This window comes from Coloeus monedula (assembly GCF_965178545.1).
Source record: "Coloeus monedula genome assembly, chromosome: 17".
Taxonomy (NCBI): domain Eukaryota; kingdom Metazoa; phylum Chordata; class Aves; order Passeriformes; family Corvidae; genus Coloeus; species Coloeus monedula.
This window is the reverse complement of record NC_138797.1, coordinates 6,799,903-6,820,246: the sequence shown is the minus strand read 5'-3', so window position 1 is coordinate 6,820,246 and position 20,344 is coordinate 6,799,903. Positions and strand designations below refer to the sequence as shown.

At 48.7% G+C, this 20,344-nt stretch overlaps 1 protein-coding gene across 1 annotated transcript in view; it reads right to left on the bottom strand.

Moving 5' to 3' along the window:
• Window positions 1-3,278: 3,278 nt before the first annotated feature.
• The window catches only part of CTNNBL1 (catenin beta like 1), a 47,347-nt gene continuing 30,281 nt past the window's right edge, over window positions 3,279-20,344 (bottom strand). The window contains exons 12-16 of the mRNA XM_082292908.1: window positions 16,114-16,211; window positions 14,976-15,056; window positions 9,290-9,427; window positions 8,619-8,691; window positions 3,279-3,529 (exon numbers count right to left, since the gene is read on the bottom strand). Of these exons, the coding sequence (XP_082149034.1) occupies window positions 3,441-3,529; window positions 8,619-8,691; window positions 9,290-9,427; window positions 14,976-15,056; window positions 16,114-16,211 (479 nt within the window). The 3' untranslated portion in view covers window positions 3,279-3,440. The remainder of the gene's footprint in view (window positions 3,530-8,618; window positions 8,692-9,289; window positions 9,428-14,975; window positions 15,057-16,113; window positions 16,212-20,344) is intronic.

Below are 20,344 nucleotides of genomic sequence, written 5' to 3'. Positions count from 1 at the left end.
GGGCAAGTGCCTCCAAGGACTAGAGGAATTTGATGACCCCACAGACTGAGAACAGCATCTGCCTCATCCCTTGCTGCTTTCCTGCTTTAAAACCCTGCACTGGTGCTCAGCAGCCTCGTGCAGCTGGTACCGAACCTGGATCGGTGCCCTGGCAAAGTCCAGATGTCTGGGTGACGGGCTCATCCCTGCCTGCAGTGGCCACTGCCTACAGCTCATCTCAGCCTGGGGCAGCCTTGGGCATTCCCAGGGGTCAGACCTCCCACCACTGCACCCCAGGATCCTGCTGCAGAGGGAAGCGTGAAGCACCCCAGGTGCTCTGCTGAAGAACACCCTCCCAGCTCCTTTCTCCTGGAGGGCAAGTTTCCTGCTTCCCATCACCAGAGTGCCTCATCCATCATGTTCCCTCTAATTACCTTCTCATTTGCCTCTTTAGTCAAATCTATTTACAGTCAGAGACAAGAAAACGCAGCCCAGGGAGGGGTGCAATGGAGAGGGGTCTCTGTCCCTGCATGTTCCACTGCCCTGGGCAGAAGCTGTCCCGGTACCCTGAGAGCAGAGGGGGCACGGGAGTGTAGCTCAACATGCTCAGGGCTCACAGAGGAGCCAATGCCACCAGGCTCCTGTCACCCAGTCCCTGCCATCACTCCCAGCAGCCCAGAGTCCCACAGGTGCTGTGCCACTCCCACACCCCTTCCCAAAACCCACACTTAGCTCAAAAGCCAACAGTGATGCTGCTGTTCCATGGCCACAGAACCAGCAGGGTTAAACCAGGACACAATTTCCCCTGTCTGCAGCCTATGGATGCTTCCTCAAGGAAATCTGTTACTAGCTCCACCTTTTAATCCTCCCTCAATTACAATAACATCATTCTCCACAACTGCCAAGACTCGGGGTGCCCATCCTCACACCTCCAAGGCTTTTCTGTGCTGCTCATTATGACAGCACAGAGCTGGCCAGAAGCAGCACATTAAGCTGAATAATTACCTTAATTAATAACAGTGGGCCCAGATGGGCCCCCAGCCCATCCCAAGGATCAAGCCAGAGGATCCAGTGTTTCCCAACAGTGGGACATGGGGCTGGGGTGCGGGTGCATGGCAGGGCCTGGTGTGATCATGAGGATCACAATTGACTGGGCTCCTTTGGAGCAGTGGGGTTCCTCCCTCTGAAAGAGCTCAGAAATTAGAAAAGAATAATTCATCATCCACCTTGTAAAAGCCTGACTTGCAGGAACCATCTCTGGGCAAATTCCTCAGCAACATCTGGAGCACCCTCATCCATCACAGGGACAGTGGCTGGGCTGGGTGGGATGCACACTGCCATTTCCTAATCCCACAAATTCCTCCTTCAGCTGGGGAAGACAAAAATACTCATGGCAAGGTGTTCCTGGCTCCCCAGGTGCAGCACCATGGCCCCGAGAACTGTGAGGGACACTGCAGTGGCAGCACCACGTTCCACGTCCTGCAGAGGGAACACCACCTCACAGGATGTTGCTGAGGCCCAGGCCCCATCACCAGCTGTGCCTGTTCCTTCTCCCGATCCAGGACAGCAGACTGCTGGCAGCTGGAGCAGTGCCAAGACCCTTCCCTGCTCCCCAGGGAGTCCAGGGAACCCACCCACACCACCACGCTTTTGTTTCCTCCGGCCCGTGTCCCTTGCTGCGAGTGCTTCCAATGGAGTTCACTGGCACAACCCACTGGGGCAGTGACCGACGTTTCACTCCCAGCAGATGCTGCAGGAGGTTTTCCCCATCCGAGAGGAGTCAACTTGGAGCAGGGATCATGCACTGCACACCCACACCAGCTCACCAGCTGTGCATGGAAATGATCACATGTACACACACACGTGTGGCAAACACAGTGAAATCAGGTTTAAAATGTACACTCAGATTTCTAAACATACCTTGCCCTTAGGCAGTTTATTGCAGTTTTCTCAAGAATTTCCCTACCCTTTTCTCCCCCAGTTACATGGCCCCACTTCTCAGCTGAAGCTGTTCCACATTCACTACATCCCCTTTCTGCTCTGTCTCAAACCCCTCCCTTCCTCCTCAGCTCTTCCAACACAAGTGCAGTGAGGGAACAGCCAGTCCCCTTCCAGGAAAAACCGGAGACCAGCTCTGACCACAATTCCTGGTATGGAAAGGGAATGATTCCCAGACTCAAGTAAAAACCTAGCCACACCTAAAAGCTAAAGGAAAAACCACCTTTAAGGAAGCAGGTTGAAAACAGAAGAAAGACATGAGGAATGTAAAAAGTTCTGCACAAAACTGCTGCTGAAGCCACGACTTCCATGCTGATCCCCTGAACACCAGCGTTCAATAGCGCCAGGCCAGCAGTGTCTGTGCACTCAGGATTGAAGGAAGCCTTTAAGCTTCCCTGACAATGCATTTTTCTTGGAGATAAAAAATGAATGCTGCCAGCATGCAAATCTCTCTAAATTAGGCACGGCCCAGCTTGCGGGAGCCACGATGGTTTGTGATGACAGTCATTAACTCTAGCAGCAGAAAAGAGGATGCAGGAAAATATCCTCTGCTACCTCCTATCCCAGTTGGGAGTCCCGGCTCAGGGAAGTGCCAGAGTCTGGCACAATGACACCCAAAACCACACTGTGGTGCAGACGGTGATGAGAATGAGCTGTGGCCCCTACCCCTGAGGCAGGCAGGGCTCTCCCTCTGCTCTGGGGACTCACTGCTGCTCCAAGAGCTAAGCTCCCTGTCTAGAAACCACAACACTGGTTTTCTACTGAACAACCACAGCCAACACCCAAAGCTGACTGCAAAAGGAAGGCGATGAAATTTGGGCATGTCACTGCTTACCTCCCCTCACTCTTAGGTCTGGGTAAAACCCCAACAGACTCATTCCCTCTTTTCCCTCTTCAGCAGGGAACAGTGACCAGCCTGTGCCAGAACCTACTTTCAATTCCCACTCACCTTTGGGAAGATTTACCAGGAATGGCCAATTCCTGGATCTCTTCTGCCACTGAAGAAGGGATGAACTGGACACACATCACCACCTCAGCCTCCCAGGTTCCCGTCAGAGCAAGGGTTGTACATTTTCATTAACTGATCAGGCTGGAGTAACTTGCAAACAGTCTCTCGAGCCATCCAGGCTTCCTCTCTGCCCTCCCTGCCACGCATACATTTGTATTGTTTCACACTGATCCTTAGCAGCTTGATTTAGGGAGAAAAAGGAAAGAAAGAGAGGAACTTCATTCTGGCTTTGTGCTGGGTATGCAGCTGCAGCCCCACTCCCAGAACACTGCTCAAATAACAAACCAGGAACTAAAAAAAAACCAAACTATCTTTAATATCTCCCAAATCCCATTTAGAAGCAGTTTCATAGAAACATCACTTTCATCGTGCAATAGAGGCTGGAGGAGGGGCAGAAGGAGGGAGAACTGGTGCCATGTCCTTGTGGGCAAACACAGAGGTGTCTCCCAGCTCCTCAGAAATTCTCCAGCAGATCCAGGATCCTCTTCTGCTCACTCTCCCGAAACTCCTGGTTCTTCCCGTCCCCGATGTTCTCTGCGTACTCTGCAGGGAGGGAGCAGAGGGACACAGGCTTTGAGTGCAACAGGAACAAACCAAGGGCAACAACTGCAGACACCACAGCACAATCTACACCCACAGCCACAGCACACAGCCAAATGGGAATTAATGCAAGCATTGATGGTTTTCCTGCCCATCCTCAGGGTTAAAGCTTTGCATAACAAACACCTACTGACACTCACTAAAGCTTTTGTGGCAGATGGAGGCAGAGAACTCCCTGCTCTGGTCCAAGCAGACACCAGCACCCAGGAGCATCCATTCCCTGGCATGGGAATCATGGCATTATGTCCAAGAAATGCAAACAGTACCATAAATCACTGCAAATCACTGGCTTCCTAGGTCCCTTTGGACACTGAGTGTCATCAGGGAAGGTCAGGCCGGGTCTGTGACAACTGTTAATCATTCCCAGCCCTGGGTTTAACCTCCTGCTGTCCAAGCATCCTGAATGAGGATTTTTGTCGAGGAGACCCCAATTCCTCCATCTACCACTGCTTTTAACCACACAGAAGAAAAGCCACCAGTTCAGATTTAACTACAAACCAAACTCCTTGTCATCAGGCAGAGGACACCACACCCTGACCATGGTCTTGCCCATCCATGCACATGGCCAAACACCATGGAACTAAACTTCCCCTCTGTAGCTCTCCTTCCTGACATTCATTTGGAGCTGGTAGCTCTCATCCCCTACCAGCTCCCTCCTTCCTGTCACCAGAACCTGCATTTTCAAAGACGGTTTAAAAAGAAAAAATGAAAAGCAGGTTCTGAGCTGCGGAAGCAAGAAGCTGAACAAATCTGAGGAAATCAGGAGCAGGCTGATGGCTAAGACAGCGCTTCCCTGCCTCCGCCTGCTTGCATTCTTTTCCTTCTTCCAAACAAACAGAACAGCTTGTATTCAGCACTGAATGGTAAGTTGCTGTAGAAAGTTTGCTTTAATATTTATACGTTTAGCACTGCTACACGCTCTGAGCTCCATCAAAGACTTCGTTACAGGAGCACTGAAAGCACTGAGGACATGCAGAAGTTAGCTGATGTGGGAGTCTTCCCTCCTGTGTGCACTCTCTCTCTCTCTCTCCATGTAAAAGCATAAGCTCTTTGTCAGGCTTCTGGGAAAAATATTTTTAATATTTATAAACCGCTCCAGTACCTGTAACACGAGCAGGTGGTAACAGTGAGGTTTGCTGCAGGTGAACCTGAGCTGCCCACTGTCCCAGCAAAGGGACCAGCTCAGGGCACCTTCCCTCGACGGAGGAGCTGCTCTCCACAGCTCTTACAGGCAGCAGAAAGCTCCTATAAGGACAGATTCCTTGTAGCTCCCTGTGTATGGGCTGATTGCTGCGGGGCAGCCTGGCCCTGCTGCGCTGTGTGTGTGCTTTGGCCAAGGGCTGCACCGGGGATCCTCAGGCAGGAGACAATCCCAGTGCACAGGAATCCTGGTCCCCTTCCCAGCCAAGGCTGGCACTTAGCTCAGGCTCCCTGTCCCCTCAGGCAGTACCAGAGCATCCCTGGGAGCTGGTGGAAGAGCTGGCTCTGTCCCCAGCAGCCTTTTCCGTGCTCCATCAGGGTAAGTGCCTCTGGAACAGCCCCACTGGGTGCGAGTGCTGCAGTTCATTGCAGCCCAAGGGCAACGTTTCCCACCGGCAGTGGCCTCTCCCAGCCCAGGTCAGGGACAGCCATAGTCTCCAAGCCTGGCACAGACAGCAGCTCTGCCCTCAGCTGTAAGGATGGCCAGACTGCTTGGATGAGGGCTCAAGCAGGGAGCTGCTGAGTGCCACTAATGACACTGCCCTTCCTTTGTACCAGGAGATCACCCAAACAAAAACAAGACAAAAATTCTTTTTATCTTGTCCAAATGCTCAGCATTTCTCCTTCTAAACATCTAGGCTTTGTAAGACTAAAGCCCCAGTGACTCCAAGGCAGAATGTTTACTGGGTTATGACAGCTACTAATGCTCATTTGAAGCATTAGCAGCTTGAAGACACCAGATAAAACCCCCAGAACCAGGCTTAAAAAAGTAAATCTCTGACCGAGATTTTATGTATTTACTTTTTTATTTAAAATTCCACTCCTTCACTGAGACTGCTAAAAAAAAATTCAAATGTAAGCTGCCCCTGCCAACAGTTAACCAGAGCTTACACACTGCTGTAGCTACACAAAGGGAAAGGGCCCAAGATTGGTTTCTGCTTCATTAGACAAAATACAATGGTTACAGAACAGTAAAAATCAATTGGGAAATACTGAGGCTTGTAATAGATATTGGAAGCTCCAGAGCCTGCACAGATGGAGGCACCATGAGCCAGACTGAGCTCCATCCTCAGAGCACACTGACCCTTCCTTTGTGCTTACCTGTGCTAACAGGTTCGGGCTGGACTGTGCAGCAGACATTCCACATGCCCAGCTCCCAGCGTGCCCGCTCACCTGGCACCAGATGTGTCCTGGGGAGGGGCCTCAGCAGGAGCAGCTCTGACAGAGCTCCCGAGGCAGCCAGGACCAATGGCTAGTCTCTCTGGATCAGTGAAAAACAGGGAGATTTGCCACTCCAGAGCCACGTATAGCTTCAGAGAGGCCTGTGCCTCACTCTGTTCCCAATGACAGATGGAGACCAGGCACCTCCCCAAGATACAGACACTGCTGCCATCCCAAACCCAGCTTCCAATCCCAAAACATCTCCCTAGCCAAGGCACACACCACTCAGTTGTTTTCTTCCAAAACATAAACTAACTGTCCTGTTGCAAGAAATGCTTGATCTTCCAGAAAAAGGAAGTGTGGGAGGACTGGTCAGCCTGCAGAAATGCATTAATGAGCCTCCCGTTATTCCCTGCCCACTCCTCCCCCTTGAAAGCCCTACCATAAGAAAACAGTCTCGCTTCCTTGCTTGCATCGTAAGTAATTCTGAGCCACCCCAAGGGATCCATCAGCTGTCAGGTTGCCAGAGAAACATGGAGAATATGTAGGCCATAAAAATCAAACTAAAAACTGAGCACCTAATTAGTATGCAAAAATAGAAAATAAAAACTGAACAAGAGCAAAACACTGAACAAAAAGTAAAAATAAACCGATCCTCATCTGTCCTGAGAGCAAGTTGGGAAGTAGCCTGGAAACATTCCAGCCAATGCTCAAGCTCCCGATCTCTCAGTCACTTGCAATAGTCTCATACAGTTGACTCCAGTGAAGTTTTGGAAGTCCCTTGCTGGCCCCAGCAGCACACTGCAGGGTCCACATCCAAACCCCTTTGCTTTCCTGGGAAGCTGTGTCCAGGGAACTGACTCCTTCAGAGAGGCAGGTGCATATCCCAGGTGTCACTGCTGTTACAGGCTGGTGAATCTGTGCTGACCACAGATGTGGACATAGGTGTGCAACTACTGAAAAGCTCAAATATCAGAGCCCAGACTGCAGCTGAGCCCAGTGCTGCTCCTGCCTCCCGGGTCCCACTGCAGGTCTTCACAAGAACCCACTACGAAATTTATCACTGAGGTTTTGACTATTGTCTCTGAAGTCTCTAAAACTGGCAAGTATAGGAGTTGGGGAGAGCTGCAGTCAGAGCCCAAACTCTGTACCCATCCCTACATTATTAACAAGCCAATGTGCCCCTTCAGGCAGGGAATGTGGTGCTGCTGAGAGCACCCAACCCAGCACGACCCTGAGCTTGCAACACCCGATACAACCACGGAGGAAGTTTCACAATGCAAGTCACTGTCTGGGAAAGAAAGAATCGGATGAAATTTTAATGCAGCTGCCCTCCAATTCAGCTTGGTATGTAAATCAACAACCCAGAGCCGTGACTGTGAGGTGTGCAAATCCAGCGAGGTCTGCAGACAACTCCCTCAGAGACCCATGGCCCAGGGCAAGTGTAGGAATCTGAAGGCGGACGTGTGCCATACTCCACACTGGAAAGGGGTGGTTCAGAGGCAGGAATTTTCAAGTATCATAATTAAAATCAGAAAAGACATCCTATGCAGCCCCCCTGCTCACCAACAGGCATTAACGTGCACTTCGTGGCCAAGGACAAGGGCCAAAGAGATTGCCTATATCTGCAGGTAATCTTACATTGTCAGAAAATCACTCTTATTTTGTCATGCCAGCCAGCCTTCTGATTCCTTTTTTCCTGCATATGAGAAGGGAGAAAACCAACAGGTTCTACAGGAAATAAGCTGTGTGTACCTGCCAGTGTTGAAGTGCGGGCAAGAAAAGCCCAGGAGAACATTGCTGCTCCCAAAGAAAGCAGAAACATTGAAACACATCCCACAGCCCAGTATCCCAGAAATGCTGCCAACCTTCCTTTCCCTCCAGAAGAAAAACAAACTCCTCACCCCACACTGAAAACAACACAGCTCCTTTGGACCAGACACACTCCATAAGGAAGCACGTTCTCTGGGCAGCTCTGGCTCCCTGCTGCTCCCACTAAGCCTCTCAGCTCCGAGGGACCATGGGAAGAGGCTGAGTCCTGCTCCTCTCCCTCAGTTCCAGTGGCTGCTGCTGCTAAAGGACAGCAGGCTGCAGAGGAGGGCCACAGCTCAAATGGGCATTGCTCTAATTCACCATGAGCATTAAAAATAACAAGCAGTACTTTAAAACTGGGATTGCAAATCACAACAGCTACATTTTAAAGCTATGGAGGATACTTTAATGCTATAATCCATATTAATCTGACACTAAGAACAAGACAAATACACCGTGGGTACTAATATGGTGCAGATGGTAAAGTGCAGGGCCATGTTAATGAAAGATGAGACTCCACTATTCTTCCCTCTAGCAGGCGTGTACACTTCCCTTAAATATTTACTCTCATGTTAATGCCAGCAGTGAATTCCAGCCAGGCTGGAGCTGATGGAAGCGTGAAGTGACGTGCTGTTCTCTGACAGCAGCTACAGCAAGTGTCCTAACTCTGAGGCAAAGCAAAGCACGCCACTAATCAGGGTGATTCCAGCCCTGCCAGGATCTTGGAACACTGCTCAGCTGCTGCCTGGAGATGCTCAGGAAGCCAAGGAGAATTACATGAGAAGGCTTATCCTGCGCAGCGATGACCAAGCTGTCCCTGGTAGCAATGAGACACTTGCACAGAGATATCTCTACTCACCCTTCAGGATGTGTCGAACAATTTTAATGGAGCTGCCTCTCATGTTCAGGATCTGGTGGACTCTCTGACGAATCTGATGGGGAGTAGGAAAGAGAAGAAAGAGCTCTTCAGTGCAACACAAGTCCATGCACAGCCCCACTTTTTCCCACTTTGAGGGATAAGCAGAGACCTGAGGACCAAAAAACCAACTCAGTCTTGGCAGCCCTCAGCATCTGCTCAGGAACACCCAGGAAGGCACATGGCACAGAAATAAGAAGCCACAGAATGAATTCACAAACCCCAACGTATTCACAGAGGAGGCAGAGATGCAGCATTTTGCACAGATCAAGAAAAGCTGTAGCTGTGCTTTTGTGAGACCTCCCAAGAGCAGGCCGCTTTCCCCTGCTCTCTCAGCAATGGTATCAGCAGGGCCTTTCCATTTCAAAACCTGACCTTGCTCATACAGATTATATGAATGTAGTGACATCAGCTTCTGTCTCCACTAATGCCCTCCTATCTGCTGCAACCTGATGTAGCTGTATGGACACAAGTGCAATAAACAGGAGGTTTCCTCCAAAAAAGGGAATTAGAGACACAATTACTCAACGCAGCGGCATTTGCAAGGATTTAGAGCCTTGTCTGCACCATGAATGGAAACACAGATCATCTGCCAACCTTGTACACAGCTTTACCTGGGGAACGTTGGCATTGCAGATCTCTGCCATGATGTAACAGATGAGCTGCAGCACAAAGAGCCCGGCATCCAGACGACGGAGATAGAATTCATCTTCCATGTCATCGTCTATGATCTCTCCTCGACGCACCATGTCCTGTAAAGCCACGCAAAGGAAAGGTGTGAGGATTCTCTCAGAGCACTTCCTATTAGGAGTGGCAAAATGTTGGTGGAATTTGTGGTTTCTTAAGAACTGTTTTGTTCCCCCAGACGTTATCAGCTATATATTTCTTGCTGAAGGAGTATTTTTAATAATTCATTTAAATTCATAAAACATTTCATTCGGTTTTGAAGAAGTTTTGCCTTTGCTGGTCATGAAGTGTGTCCATCTGCAAGTTAAAATTTTAATTTAAACATACAAATCACATTTCTACATTGAGGGGTGAGAGTGCGTGACTATGGAACAGACCCATGTATCTGTGATTTACAAGTTCTTTGTGAGAATGGAACAAAACCTGCTCTTTTACTGGCCATCTGAGGGTGCTGTTCTGCAGTGCAGAACATGACTCCAGCACACTCAAAGACCTATCTAGCTTCCAGCTTCATAATTGACTGATAGATGAGAAAACACATCTGAAAATCCTGCACAAGGCCAGTTTTTCCATGCCAAGCCAGGCTCTCCCAGCTGTGTTTATAAGGGGTGCTGCCAGGGCAGAGGTGGGCCAGGGTCTTTTATCCAAAGAGCTCTGACTCCCATGGGAATGATGACCCACCATCCATCCTTCCTCTGTATACATGAGTTTCACCAGTGAGAGCTGCCCAGAGGGAGGCCAGAGGAAGAGAGCAAGAGGCCATTCCATTTCTCCATTCCATTCCATCCCTCACGTCCAGACAGCCCATCTTCTGCAAAACACTGGCAAGAGCCGCCTGGCAGTGAGCTCAGAGCGGCCTCCTCTGAGCTGGCCCCGGGACGTGCCTGCGCTCCATCCTCATGGGGGCTGACGGGCCCAAACAACTGTGCCACGTGTCACCTCCTGCATTTTGGGATTTGTCTTCTGGTTTCGTTCTTAAACAAAGGAAGCAGCTCATCAGCCCAGCGAGCTCGCTGCAGCTCTGTGATTTATTCTGCAGCCGTCTGGCAGGTGGGCGCACGCCGGCGGAGCAATATTTCCTCATTAGAGCCATCACCTGCGAGTGCCCCGTACCTGCAACGCTCCACAGGACGCGCCTCCTCAGGCACTTGTGCTCCAGGCACATGCAAGGTCACCGGCACCAAAGCTGACTGAGGCTGCCAAATGTGGCTGTTCTGTCAAGCCAAGTCCTCGCATCTAATGGTGAGCTGAGAGTTTTAGGCACAAGAAGGAAAATGAGCCCTGTGCAACTCTCCCTGGAGGGGGGCAATGGATGCTCCTTGGACAGAAATCTGATGGAGTGACTTAGACAGCTGATGCCCACTTCCTCTCGAAAGGGAGAGGAAAGCTCAGGTAGCAAAATACTTCTCCTTTCCTCCTAGAAATCCAGTCTGTCAGTAAAAGAACAAGTTTAAAAGCCAGTGCCTTCTTAATTGTGCTGTCAGATCAACAGCTTTGGCTACACTCAGATGTAACACTTTAGCATCAGATCCTGAAGACTCCAACATATGCATGATAGTCATTTACTCCATGTTCTCAAAATCATGGGCACAGGCATGACTGGGCAAAGCCTGCATGTGAGCTCTTGCCAGTAAACAGAAAAATCCAATTTTGTGCAGGGAGTGACTTCCCTCACCCTACATCCCTGCCAAATGGCTCAAATCTGGTCTCTAAAGCTAAACAATGATGAGTCTGGCTAGCAGGAGAGCTGAATAGTGACTGAATTATCGAAAAAAACATTCAAGAAAGACAACACACTCACTCCTGAACCAACACTCACACTATGCACTGCACACAGGCTCACTGGCTGCTCTGCTCAACAGTGCTAAATTCCTGAGCAGAAAAACAACCACAGGCCAGGACTCTGAATCTCGAGAGCAAGAAACAAAGGCTGGGTCTGCTCTGTATTCTGATCCGAGCACGGCGATCACAGGAGCTGGATGCAGGCAGCTGTGGTCTTGATTACACAGCGGCGGCAGCTCTAACAGCCCCTCTCGGCAGAGAAGATTATTCTGTGCCAGTAAATTAAGCAGATATGAATTAGAAGACAAGTACAGTTTTAAGGTGCCTTTTCACAGTCTTTTTTTTTTTTCTTAAAACCACAGCCACCCTTTCAGTGCTAATCTGCCTCCAGTACAGTAGCAAGCAGCCCCCTTCCCACTTGGTCTCTCTTTCAAAGCTGTCAGTCGCTAACCTCCAAATGAGCGCTCAGGTGCCATTTCTAATCTGCCAGCAATATGTACTGAGATGCCCCTTGCTGATGGGAGAAGACAGCAGTAAGATGGGCTTCTGTGAAGCTAAAATGAGCTTCTCTCACACTAATGAGGCAGGACTGACAGGCCTCGAGGTGTCAAGTAGAGACTTCAAGCCTAAAGATGCGATGGATGTGCCCGTGCTGTACCAAAGATCACACTGCTCCACACAGGCAGTGGAGGAGATTTCTGCATCCTCCTCCCTCCTCATCTATCACTCACCGCCCAGCATGCACTGCACAGCTGGGCAGAGCAAAAGGAATGGGTACTGATCAAGAACAAAGAACACCTCTAGGATCCTGGTTTTACATCCTCACCACGTGGAACAGCGAGGCCAATCCAGGTGGACAGAAATGAGCATGTTCCAAATAGCCATGCACCAAAACAACCACCACAATGTGTCTCTCACTCTAAGGATGGAGTTTCTCCCCTTACTACTTTCTGTCTGTAACACTGGGGACAGCCAAGGGATGCAAGATATGTTCAGGAGGGGCCTTCAGACCACAGGCTAAAAGCCACGCTCACAGCCATCACATCCTGCCCTCAGCACAGCTCCAGGCAATTTGGTCTTTCTACACCAAACTGAAAGGATGGGCTGACATAAATCCCCACCTGTTATCCCCACCTGTGGATACTACGCTCATCCTAGGAGTTCCACCTCTTCCTTTCAAGGAATGGAGTGGCTGAACTGTAGCACAATTAGCATGTAATTTGTAAGTCATTATAGCACAAAGTGTCTGGTGAGAATATTTTATTGAATTAACCTGATGAGCATAATTTTCCGTGGAACTATAAAAATATTAAACTATCTCTTGTCACTTCCTACCATCTTTAGCGATCATCAAGGCTATCGCTGCCACCCATAATTATACCTCATTTTAGAGAGAGGTAAAGGCCACAGGATGTTGCACCATTTCCTACAGAAATAATTAAAGAAATTGAGAGGAGAACAAAGTATTTTCATTAACTAAAACTCTGAGAAAAGTGCTAAGACAGGCATCAGGTGTTGGAGACAACGCTCTCATGGACTTTGCCCCTGGGTTTCACATGGCAATTAGGATAATCACCAAGTTATCACCTCTGAACCCTTCTGAACAGATTTCACTAAAGCAAACAAGGGGGTAACACTGAGAAGAGGCTCAGTGACTCCATCCTGTTTCACAGTCTAGATTAGGGTGCAGATTATTACAACTGCTCCTCCTCAAAACAGCTGGCTTCAGAAATTCCTCCCCTCCCTTCCACCCTCAGCTATTCCCCCACCATCACTGCCATGGGCTGAAAAGCAGGGCTATAAACCAGATCACTAAAATAAGCCAAGCTAAAAGAAATAAAAAGGAGGAGAACTGCAAGAGCAGGAGCTTCTTATGCCAGCTGCACTACTAAAGATAAAGCACTCAGTCATTCCTTGTGTAATCAGCTTTTCACTCCTTGTAATGCAAGACTTACACCAGAATACTCTGTCCATCAGACTTGGATCTCACTCTTGTCAGCATAGGCTGAACCTGTAAAATCTCACCAAGTATCATTTTTCTACGGGGCAGGGAGAAAAGTGAGCATCTGTATACCAGATTTTTGGGGTACTATGTCCTCTACTGCAAGGGGAAAGTCAAAAGCCCCCCAGTGACAGAGCACAGATTCTGAAGTGTTCATACAATCCACCTCAGTGATTCATGTGCCACAACAAGGAACATTAAAGTGCCCCATAAATCCTGTCACAGCTGGAGAGTGCCGTGATGTGACAGACAGAATGATGGCTTTTGCCTGCTTCTGTGTGGGGAAAATGCTTGAGCCACTTCAGATCTCGGGAGACCCTGAGATCTCCCACTGACCATCTGATGATGCTACAAAATAAAGCAAACGATAATTCTCCAAGAGTGTTCCAAGACAGGAATGAACTTCAACATCATATTTCAGACATGTTATACCCAGTATGTTGCACCCATGAGATGCTTCTGCCAAATCCAATTATTAGTTCTAATAGGAGGTAAAGAATTGAGGTCCACTTATTCTGGATACAGGAGGAGAATCTGAGGTTCCTTAGTTTTACTTCTCTTGTGCATTAGTAGGCACAAAGGGGTTAATATTATTAATTGAAGAGCTTCCATAAAAGCTTCTTCACACTCAAATTCCCTCCACTCCTGCTTTGTGCTGGATATTTGCTACAGATGTTAATGTTTGCAGGCTGCTCCAGGGTGTTCCTGGATAAAGGGCACATACCCTCACTCTGCATGTGGTATTTTACGGCTCTGTACAGCAGGCCCAACACGCTACAAGGCTTCAACCAAACAAACATATTCTGGTTTTTGAGTTCTAAAACCCCCACACCGACACATAAAGAATAAATAATTTCTTGCCCTGTTTGAGGAGGAAGGACAGAGCATGGAAGGAAAGCAGGAAAGGGTAAATGCTGTTTTCCTCCAGGCCACCACTCAGTGGTGATGCTGCCACTGTCCATATGGAGCCGGAGTGCTGGCAGCAAAAGCAGCTCCATTCATCACTCACTCCTGTGCCTCTTTGAGCAGCAGCAGCGCTCTGCTGCCCTCGGAATGTTTGGCAGTGCCCAGAGAAGCAGCCTTGGCAGTGGGCAGGCAGCTGTTTGTCGGGGCCTGGTGGGGGGCTGCTGCCCATGGCACGTGGAGCGCAGGACGGCAGCTGCAGCCATTGCTCTCCATCGGTGCTAATCAATCTCACACCCTCCCCAGCACTGATATAGATAATCTTGTGGGAAGCTGGCCAAGCTCACTAACAGCTCTGCAAGCTGCTTCCTGACTCCAGCCTCTCGTTCCCTTTCAAAAGGTCTGTTCCAGCTTCAGTTCCAAGAAAGTGCTGTGCGGTACCAAGGCTCGTGTCACTCACACATTCACTGCTGGTGTGCAGAGAGCACACAGCCCTCGGCTGCACCTCAGCTAACTCATCAACACAGACACTTCCTCACCGCTGATCACAACTCTACAGACCAGGGTAAGAGGCCTCACACATTATCATGTAATTGTCTCTCTGCGTTTCACCTGCTCTCCATCTGCCAAACCAAGCAGGACTGCAGCCAGGTGAAAGTGAAGGCAAATTGAATCACAGACTTAGGTACTTTTAGTAAAACTCACTCTAAGAGACAGCCAGAAGCACTTGTAGAGAAATTCTTGGCCCATTTTATCTGAGGTTACCTGGAACTTGGAGAGTGAGGCAATAGGAATTAAGAGGCAACAGCACAGGTATGAGGGCACACCCAAGAATAGTGACTGGCTGAGCCATAAATCCTGTGCAGATGACATGGCTGTGTAGAGGTGTTACAGACATGACCCAGCAAAACTTAAGCAATACATACGTGTTTCTCCCCATCAATCTTCTTATCAGCTGCCTGCATTGCATCCAGGTACTTAAAATACAGTTCCATCAGCCTATCAACCTGCAAGGGCAGAAGAGAGAGATGTAAGCAAGAAAAAAGAACAATGCAATCATCTTTAATCCTTCATGCAATTTTGTTTTCCTCACAGCTTCAGCCTTCACAAAGCAACAGGCAGCTCTGTCCCTCCCAGGAAGCAGCGCGTTACAGAAGGAGGGTACAAGTGCTGGTCGGATGAGCATGCTGAGGCTGCAGGCGTCTGGACGTAATCCCATATGGGAACACGGTCCCATCAGTGCCAGATAAAAGGCAGCAAACAGACGTGTGTCCCCAGCTCACTCTCCGTACTGTCGTCCTCCAGGCTCCTGGTTTCCCCAGTGGACTTGTCCTATCTGTGCTGGATGTTCCAGCTCTCCCACTCTCCTCTGAACTGTGTTAGGGCAGCTGAAATCCTATCTAGCAATTATCTACAATTGGTAGAACAGGTTATGAAAAACACCTTTAAAACACACTAATGAGGAATACTAAGGAACCAGTATTTTCCCAGTGGCAGAATTTACAAATCCCTTGGGATCCCTGGTTTGCAAAAGCTGCTATTTCTTTCCTGCAAAGCTTTGATCTATCCACCACCATGTAAATATTTTGGGAAGAATTTCCCAGAGCAAACATCACTAAAGTGAAACATTCTAGGAGAGGAGTGGGGAATGTTAAATGTGTACCACAGCAACTCCTAAACTCTCTGCAAAGAGCTTCACCACCAGACACACTGGCACATTTCCATGCTGTCCTGATCTCAAAGCCAGCACGATGTAATACTGCATAGTCTCTTATGGCCAGGTTTCAGCAGAGACACAACCCAGGACAGAATTGCTACTACCATATGCAAGAGCACCAGAAAACAAGAGCACAGGGGATGTGGAGGCCATGCACTAAATGTCCAGTTTTGCAGTTTGTAAATACAATGTGAATGAGAGAACAAAAGTCTGTGACAGCACAAGTCTCTGCAGGCAGGTATGAGGATGGCTTTTCATAACTCAGCGAGTGCACCAGGCACCCTGCCCTGAGCAAGAACCCTCCCAACCTGGCAGCCCAGAGACTGAGACACACATTCAGCACTCACCTTCTCACTGTCATTCTCTGTGAATTTATTCAGTAACCGTGTCCTCTGCTGCCCTCTCAGGTTTCGCAGAAGGGAGGCCAGGATGGAACAGACATGTTCTAGAAATACAAAATGAAAATTGCATGCTGAGATCAGGAAGAGGAGCTTATTTCCCTCTGTAACATGCCGTTAAATTTACTATTAACACCCCAGCATGTAGCTGTTGATAAGCAGAACCCTGGCTCCTTCCCATCATGGTGAGAGGAGACAGAGCAGTGGTGAGAGCCACAAGCCATGTTTGCAGGGAGCACAGATAGCTCCTCATGCTGGCCCAGCCAGTGAGGTCTCCTCCTCCTCTGCCTCAGGGAACCAAAGCAACTTACACAGAGCACAGGTTCCACTCTGGTTTCCTCCCCAGGACGTGCGCCTGCCTGGCGGCACACGCTTTGGGACCCTCCATCACAGCCTAAAGGCACCGCATGCTGCCTTTTGGGCCTAAAGGAGCCCTGGCCAAAGCCAGCACTGTCACCCAAATGACCCTCAGGTCACCAAGGCTAGGACAGCTACTGAAACAAGGGAGCTGTAGAAAGAATAACTGTGCTCCTGCAGAGACTGAAGTGGTATGAGCTAGTAGAAAAATTCTCAAACCAACCACTTTCATTTACAGAAAATCCCGTCAATGAATATAAATAGGCCACAACAAACCACAAACGACCAAATAAACATGTTTACAGTCTTCTCAATTGCACTTGGGGGTCATATTTTTCAGCACAAACCAAGGAGGCAAGTAAAAAGTCAAGGCTGCAAGCGCACAGGAGACACCTGTGTTGATGTCCCACCACTCTGAGAGGTGACTGAGCCACTCACCTAGAGCCCAAGCACAGCAGTGCAAAGCAAAGGAGAAGGGCTTGAGTCTCCTTCCCTTTCCAAACCAGTCAGTACTACTTCCCACCTGCAGGTCTGCTTTAAACACAGACCTGGTGTAGACCACCTAGCTTCTCCAAGATGACTTCATTGTAATCTTACTGATTAAGACTGATGAAGATTAACGGCCAGAAACACTTCCTCACTCATGGTGGTGGGGAGCAATGGGGCCTTGGGGCCTCAAGATTTGGTATTTTCTGAGGGGGAAACGGCGTGCAGAGGAGCGGGATCACCACCTTATTGCTGTCACACCATGCACTTCCCCAGCGCTGCCTAGCCTGAATCCAGGAGCAGCCTTGATCCATCAGTCCAGCACAAAGAATGAGCAACACCGCTGTGTTTGCTAGGAGCTCCTGCTCCCACTGCCTGGGCCCTGGGGAAGGTGAAGGCACACAGGCTGCCTGGCCAGGGTGTCTGTGCTCCCTGCTGCACGGATTATCTGCATCCTGCACAAGGGCAGCACGAGGAGAGGCTGCACAGGCGCGTGCACCCCCCCCCCCCATTTCATTAGCTGCTTATAAATAGAGCTTCCTTTTCGAAACAGATTTCTGCCTGAGGTGGTGTCAATTTTTCATGTTCCAAGGAGATTGGGAGCGCTGCCGGCAGGAGGAGCAGGCAGATAACAGGTTTATCGGGTGGCCGCACCGTGTGGCTGCTCCGTCATTCCGACAGGCTAACGGGGGTGAAGGATGGCTCCGGGGGTGTCAGCGCACGCTCTCACTGCACAGAAACTGTTACTCCACAAAAAGCGACGCCAAATTAAGTGTTGACATTAAAAGTATTGTAAAAACCTTCCAGTTCTTGCAAGATCCCATTTTCTTAAGGTGAAAGAAATTCAATAAAATGAAAATTTTTTTTTTTCCCCCATATATGCCAACATATGCTCTGCTGGTTTAGGAAGAAGCCAGCATTCTGTATATGTCACACTATTTTTTTCCCCAACCTTTTTTAGGAAGTGTTGACGCAGCATTTTAGTAGCAGTATTCTCACCAATGATCTATCTTCATTGCTTTTTTCCAATATTCCTTTACTAGGAAATGTATTTTAGCCATCATTTTTGCTTTGGTGGTCATATGCAGATATTTATCCATTTTATCAATAAAATCTTTAGAACTACTGACAAGTCTAAAGGAGCTGACACAGAAGTTTTGAGATCAAGGTTATTCTTTCAACATCACTGCAGAAAATCCAGGAAATATTTAGTTGCCTAGTCAAAATGTTCAAATAAATATTTTACAGAGATATTTCTGAATTATCTAAACTGGTTTTTTATCAGCTTCCTGAAAAATAATGCACTAGTGTGTTTTATGTCACACCTCAAAATCAAGATTATGCCATAATGCAAGTCCTGGCCCAATAAATACCAACATCCATGGGCAAGGACACTGGCCAAAATGAGGGCAAAGCTTGATGGGGTGAGAGGCTGAATCCATGATTCAGTGGATTAAAGTGTTTGCACAGCCATGGGAAGGGAGAAATGCTAACCTTGGGGTGCAGGGTCCCAAGGATGGGGTCTCACCACTTTCCCATGGACTGACCCAATCTCCACCTCACATATGCAACACTTTAAAAGCCGTAATCACAATATTTGTTCAGGGTCAGATCTCCTTTGGGAAATGGTGAGTAGCTGATGCTGTTCTGAGCCCCCAGAATGCAGAACCTGCAGCTGCCTGGCTTTAATCTCAGTGCAGAGGCCACGAGCTGTGCACTGCCCCGGGGTGAAGCCACAGGCAGCTTCCCTGCTACAGAATATTCTGGGACCTTCTCCATAAGGATGTAAGACTAAGCCAAAGTCCACATCACCTGCACAAAGCACATCACTTCCAAGGAGGACACAGACAAGGCCAGAGGCAGAGGTTCCAGCCGAGCCTTCTTTCAAAGAATGACTAAATGTAATTCCTTTGAGAAGCAAACAGCAAACCGAGCCGCACTCAGCACCACAGAAGTAACAGGTACCAGCTGGCAGCTACTATGCATCAAGAACAACCTTTTTCATGCAAACATCCCAAAATCCTCTAAATTCATGGATGTGGGAAGATTGGAGGCTTCTCTCTCTCTCATCTGCCAGTATCACTGCTGCTGCCCCATGGCCAGCTCCCCACGATCCCAATCCTGCAGGGCACCATGCCAGACACACCCCTGGCTCTAGGAGGTCGTATCCCGTGTGCTTCCCGCAGCAACACCAGGGTCCTGCTTAGCTCAGGATCATCTCAAGCTCTCAGGAGCCTTTCCCTCTCCAGACAGGCACAGAGACTTCAGCATGCAAGCAGTGTTTAAAACACCCTAATTAGATCGATCTTGACTTCAGCTCGGTGTGTTGGAATACAGATTAATCTATTCCATGCCTGGCACTGGCAGCTGCAACAGCAGGAGGTCCTGTCAAATCAAGCTGTAACATTACACTCCTCTGCCTTTATTATCCCCAACCCCACTTTTTTTTTCTTTTTACATCTCAGTATAATGGACATCTGCCTGGCAGGGGAGGAAACTCCACAGTGAGGAAGAGGAGGCAAGCATAATCCTGCAGGAAGGGGACAGCAGGCAGCTCTGGATGCCAGGGACAGCAGCCCATTGGAGGCCAAGCAGGATGAGCTGGTGAACGCAGCAGCACACATTTAAGAGCCTTCTGTCTTGCAAAGAACGCTTAAGATAAATTGTAGTTTCTAATTAGAAGCAGGAAAATACTAGAAAAAAGCAAGCCAGTTCTTTGAGATACTTCTACCCCTCCTACACACACAACTCTGGCTTCATGGATGCTGGGAAACCTGGATGAAGCCACTGGCCCATCCCAGTATTATAGGTGACACTGGGACATGCTATTCCAATGGTGTAGATAACCTGACTTGCTTTCATGGGCATTAATAATCTGCATTTCAGAAAAGTAACCCACTCAAGTATCACTGCATTTTGCCAAGAAAAATTTTATCTTAAAACACTGATACAAGCAAGAAACACCAATTTTATGGATGGGTGAAGGGGGGCCTGGGAGGATTGGAAAAGCTCCACATGCAACAGCCCCGGTAAGCTGGATCCAGCCATCAAGCTGAACGTAAAACAAAATTCTTTCTATTGACTGAGAAAGTTTATTTTTCTGATGTTCTTGCAACAGAGCACGCTCACTTTAATTGAGATAAATTTAACTCTGTTCTCAGCATCATGGCTCACTCAAATCACAGGTTCCTGTCGGATGGTGATGGTAAAATAACAAATTGGCATAATAAAGCTCTGTTTAAACAGACTGATGCCTTTGCCGGGTGCTCACTCCTCAAGACCACTGGCTGGCAGAGGGTGCTCAGTTAATATCGATAACTCCTTATCAGGCCATGTT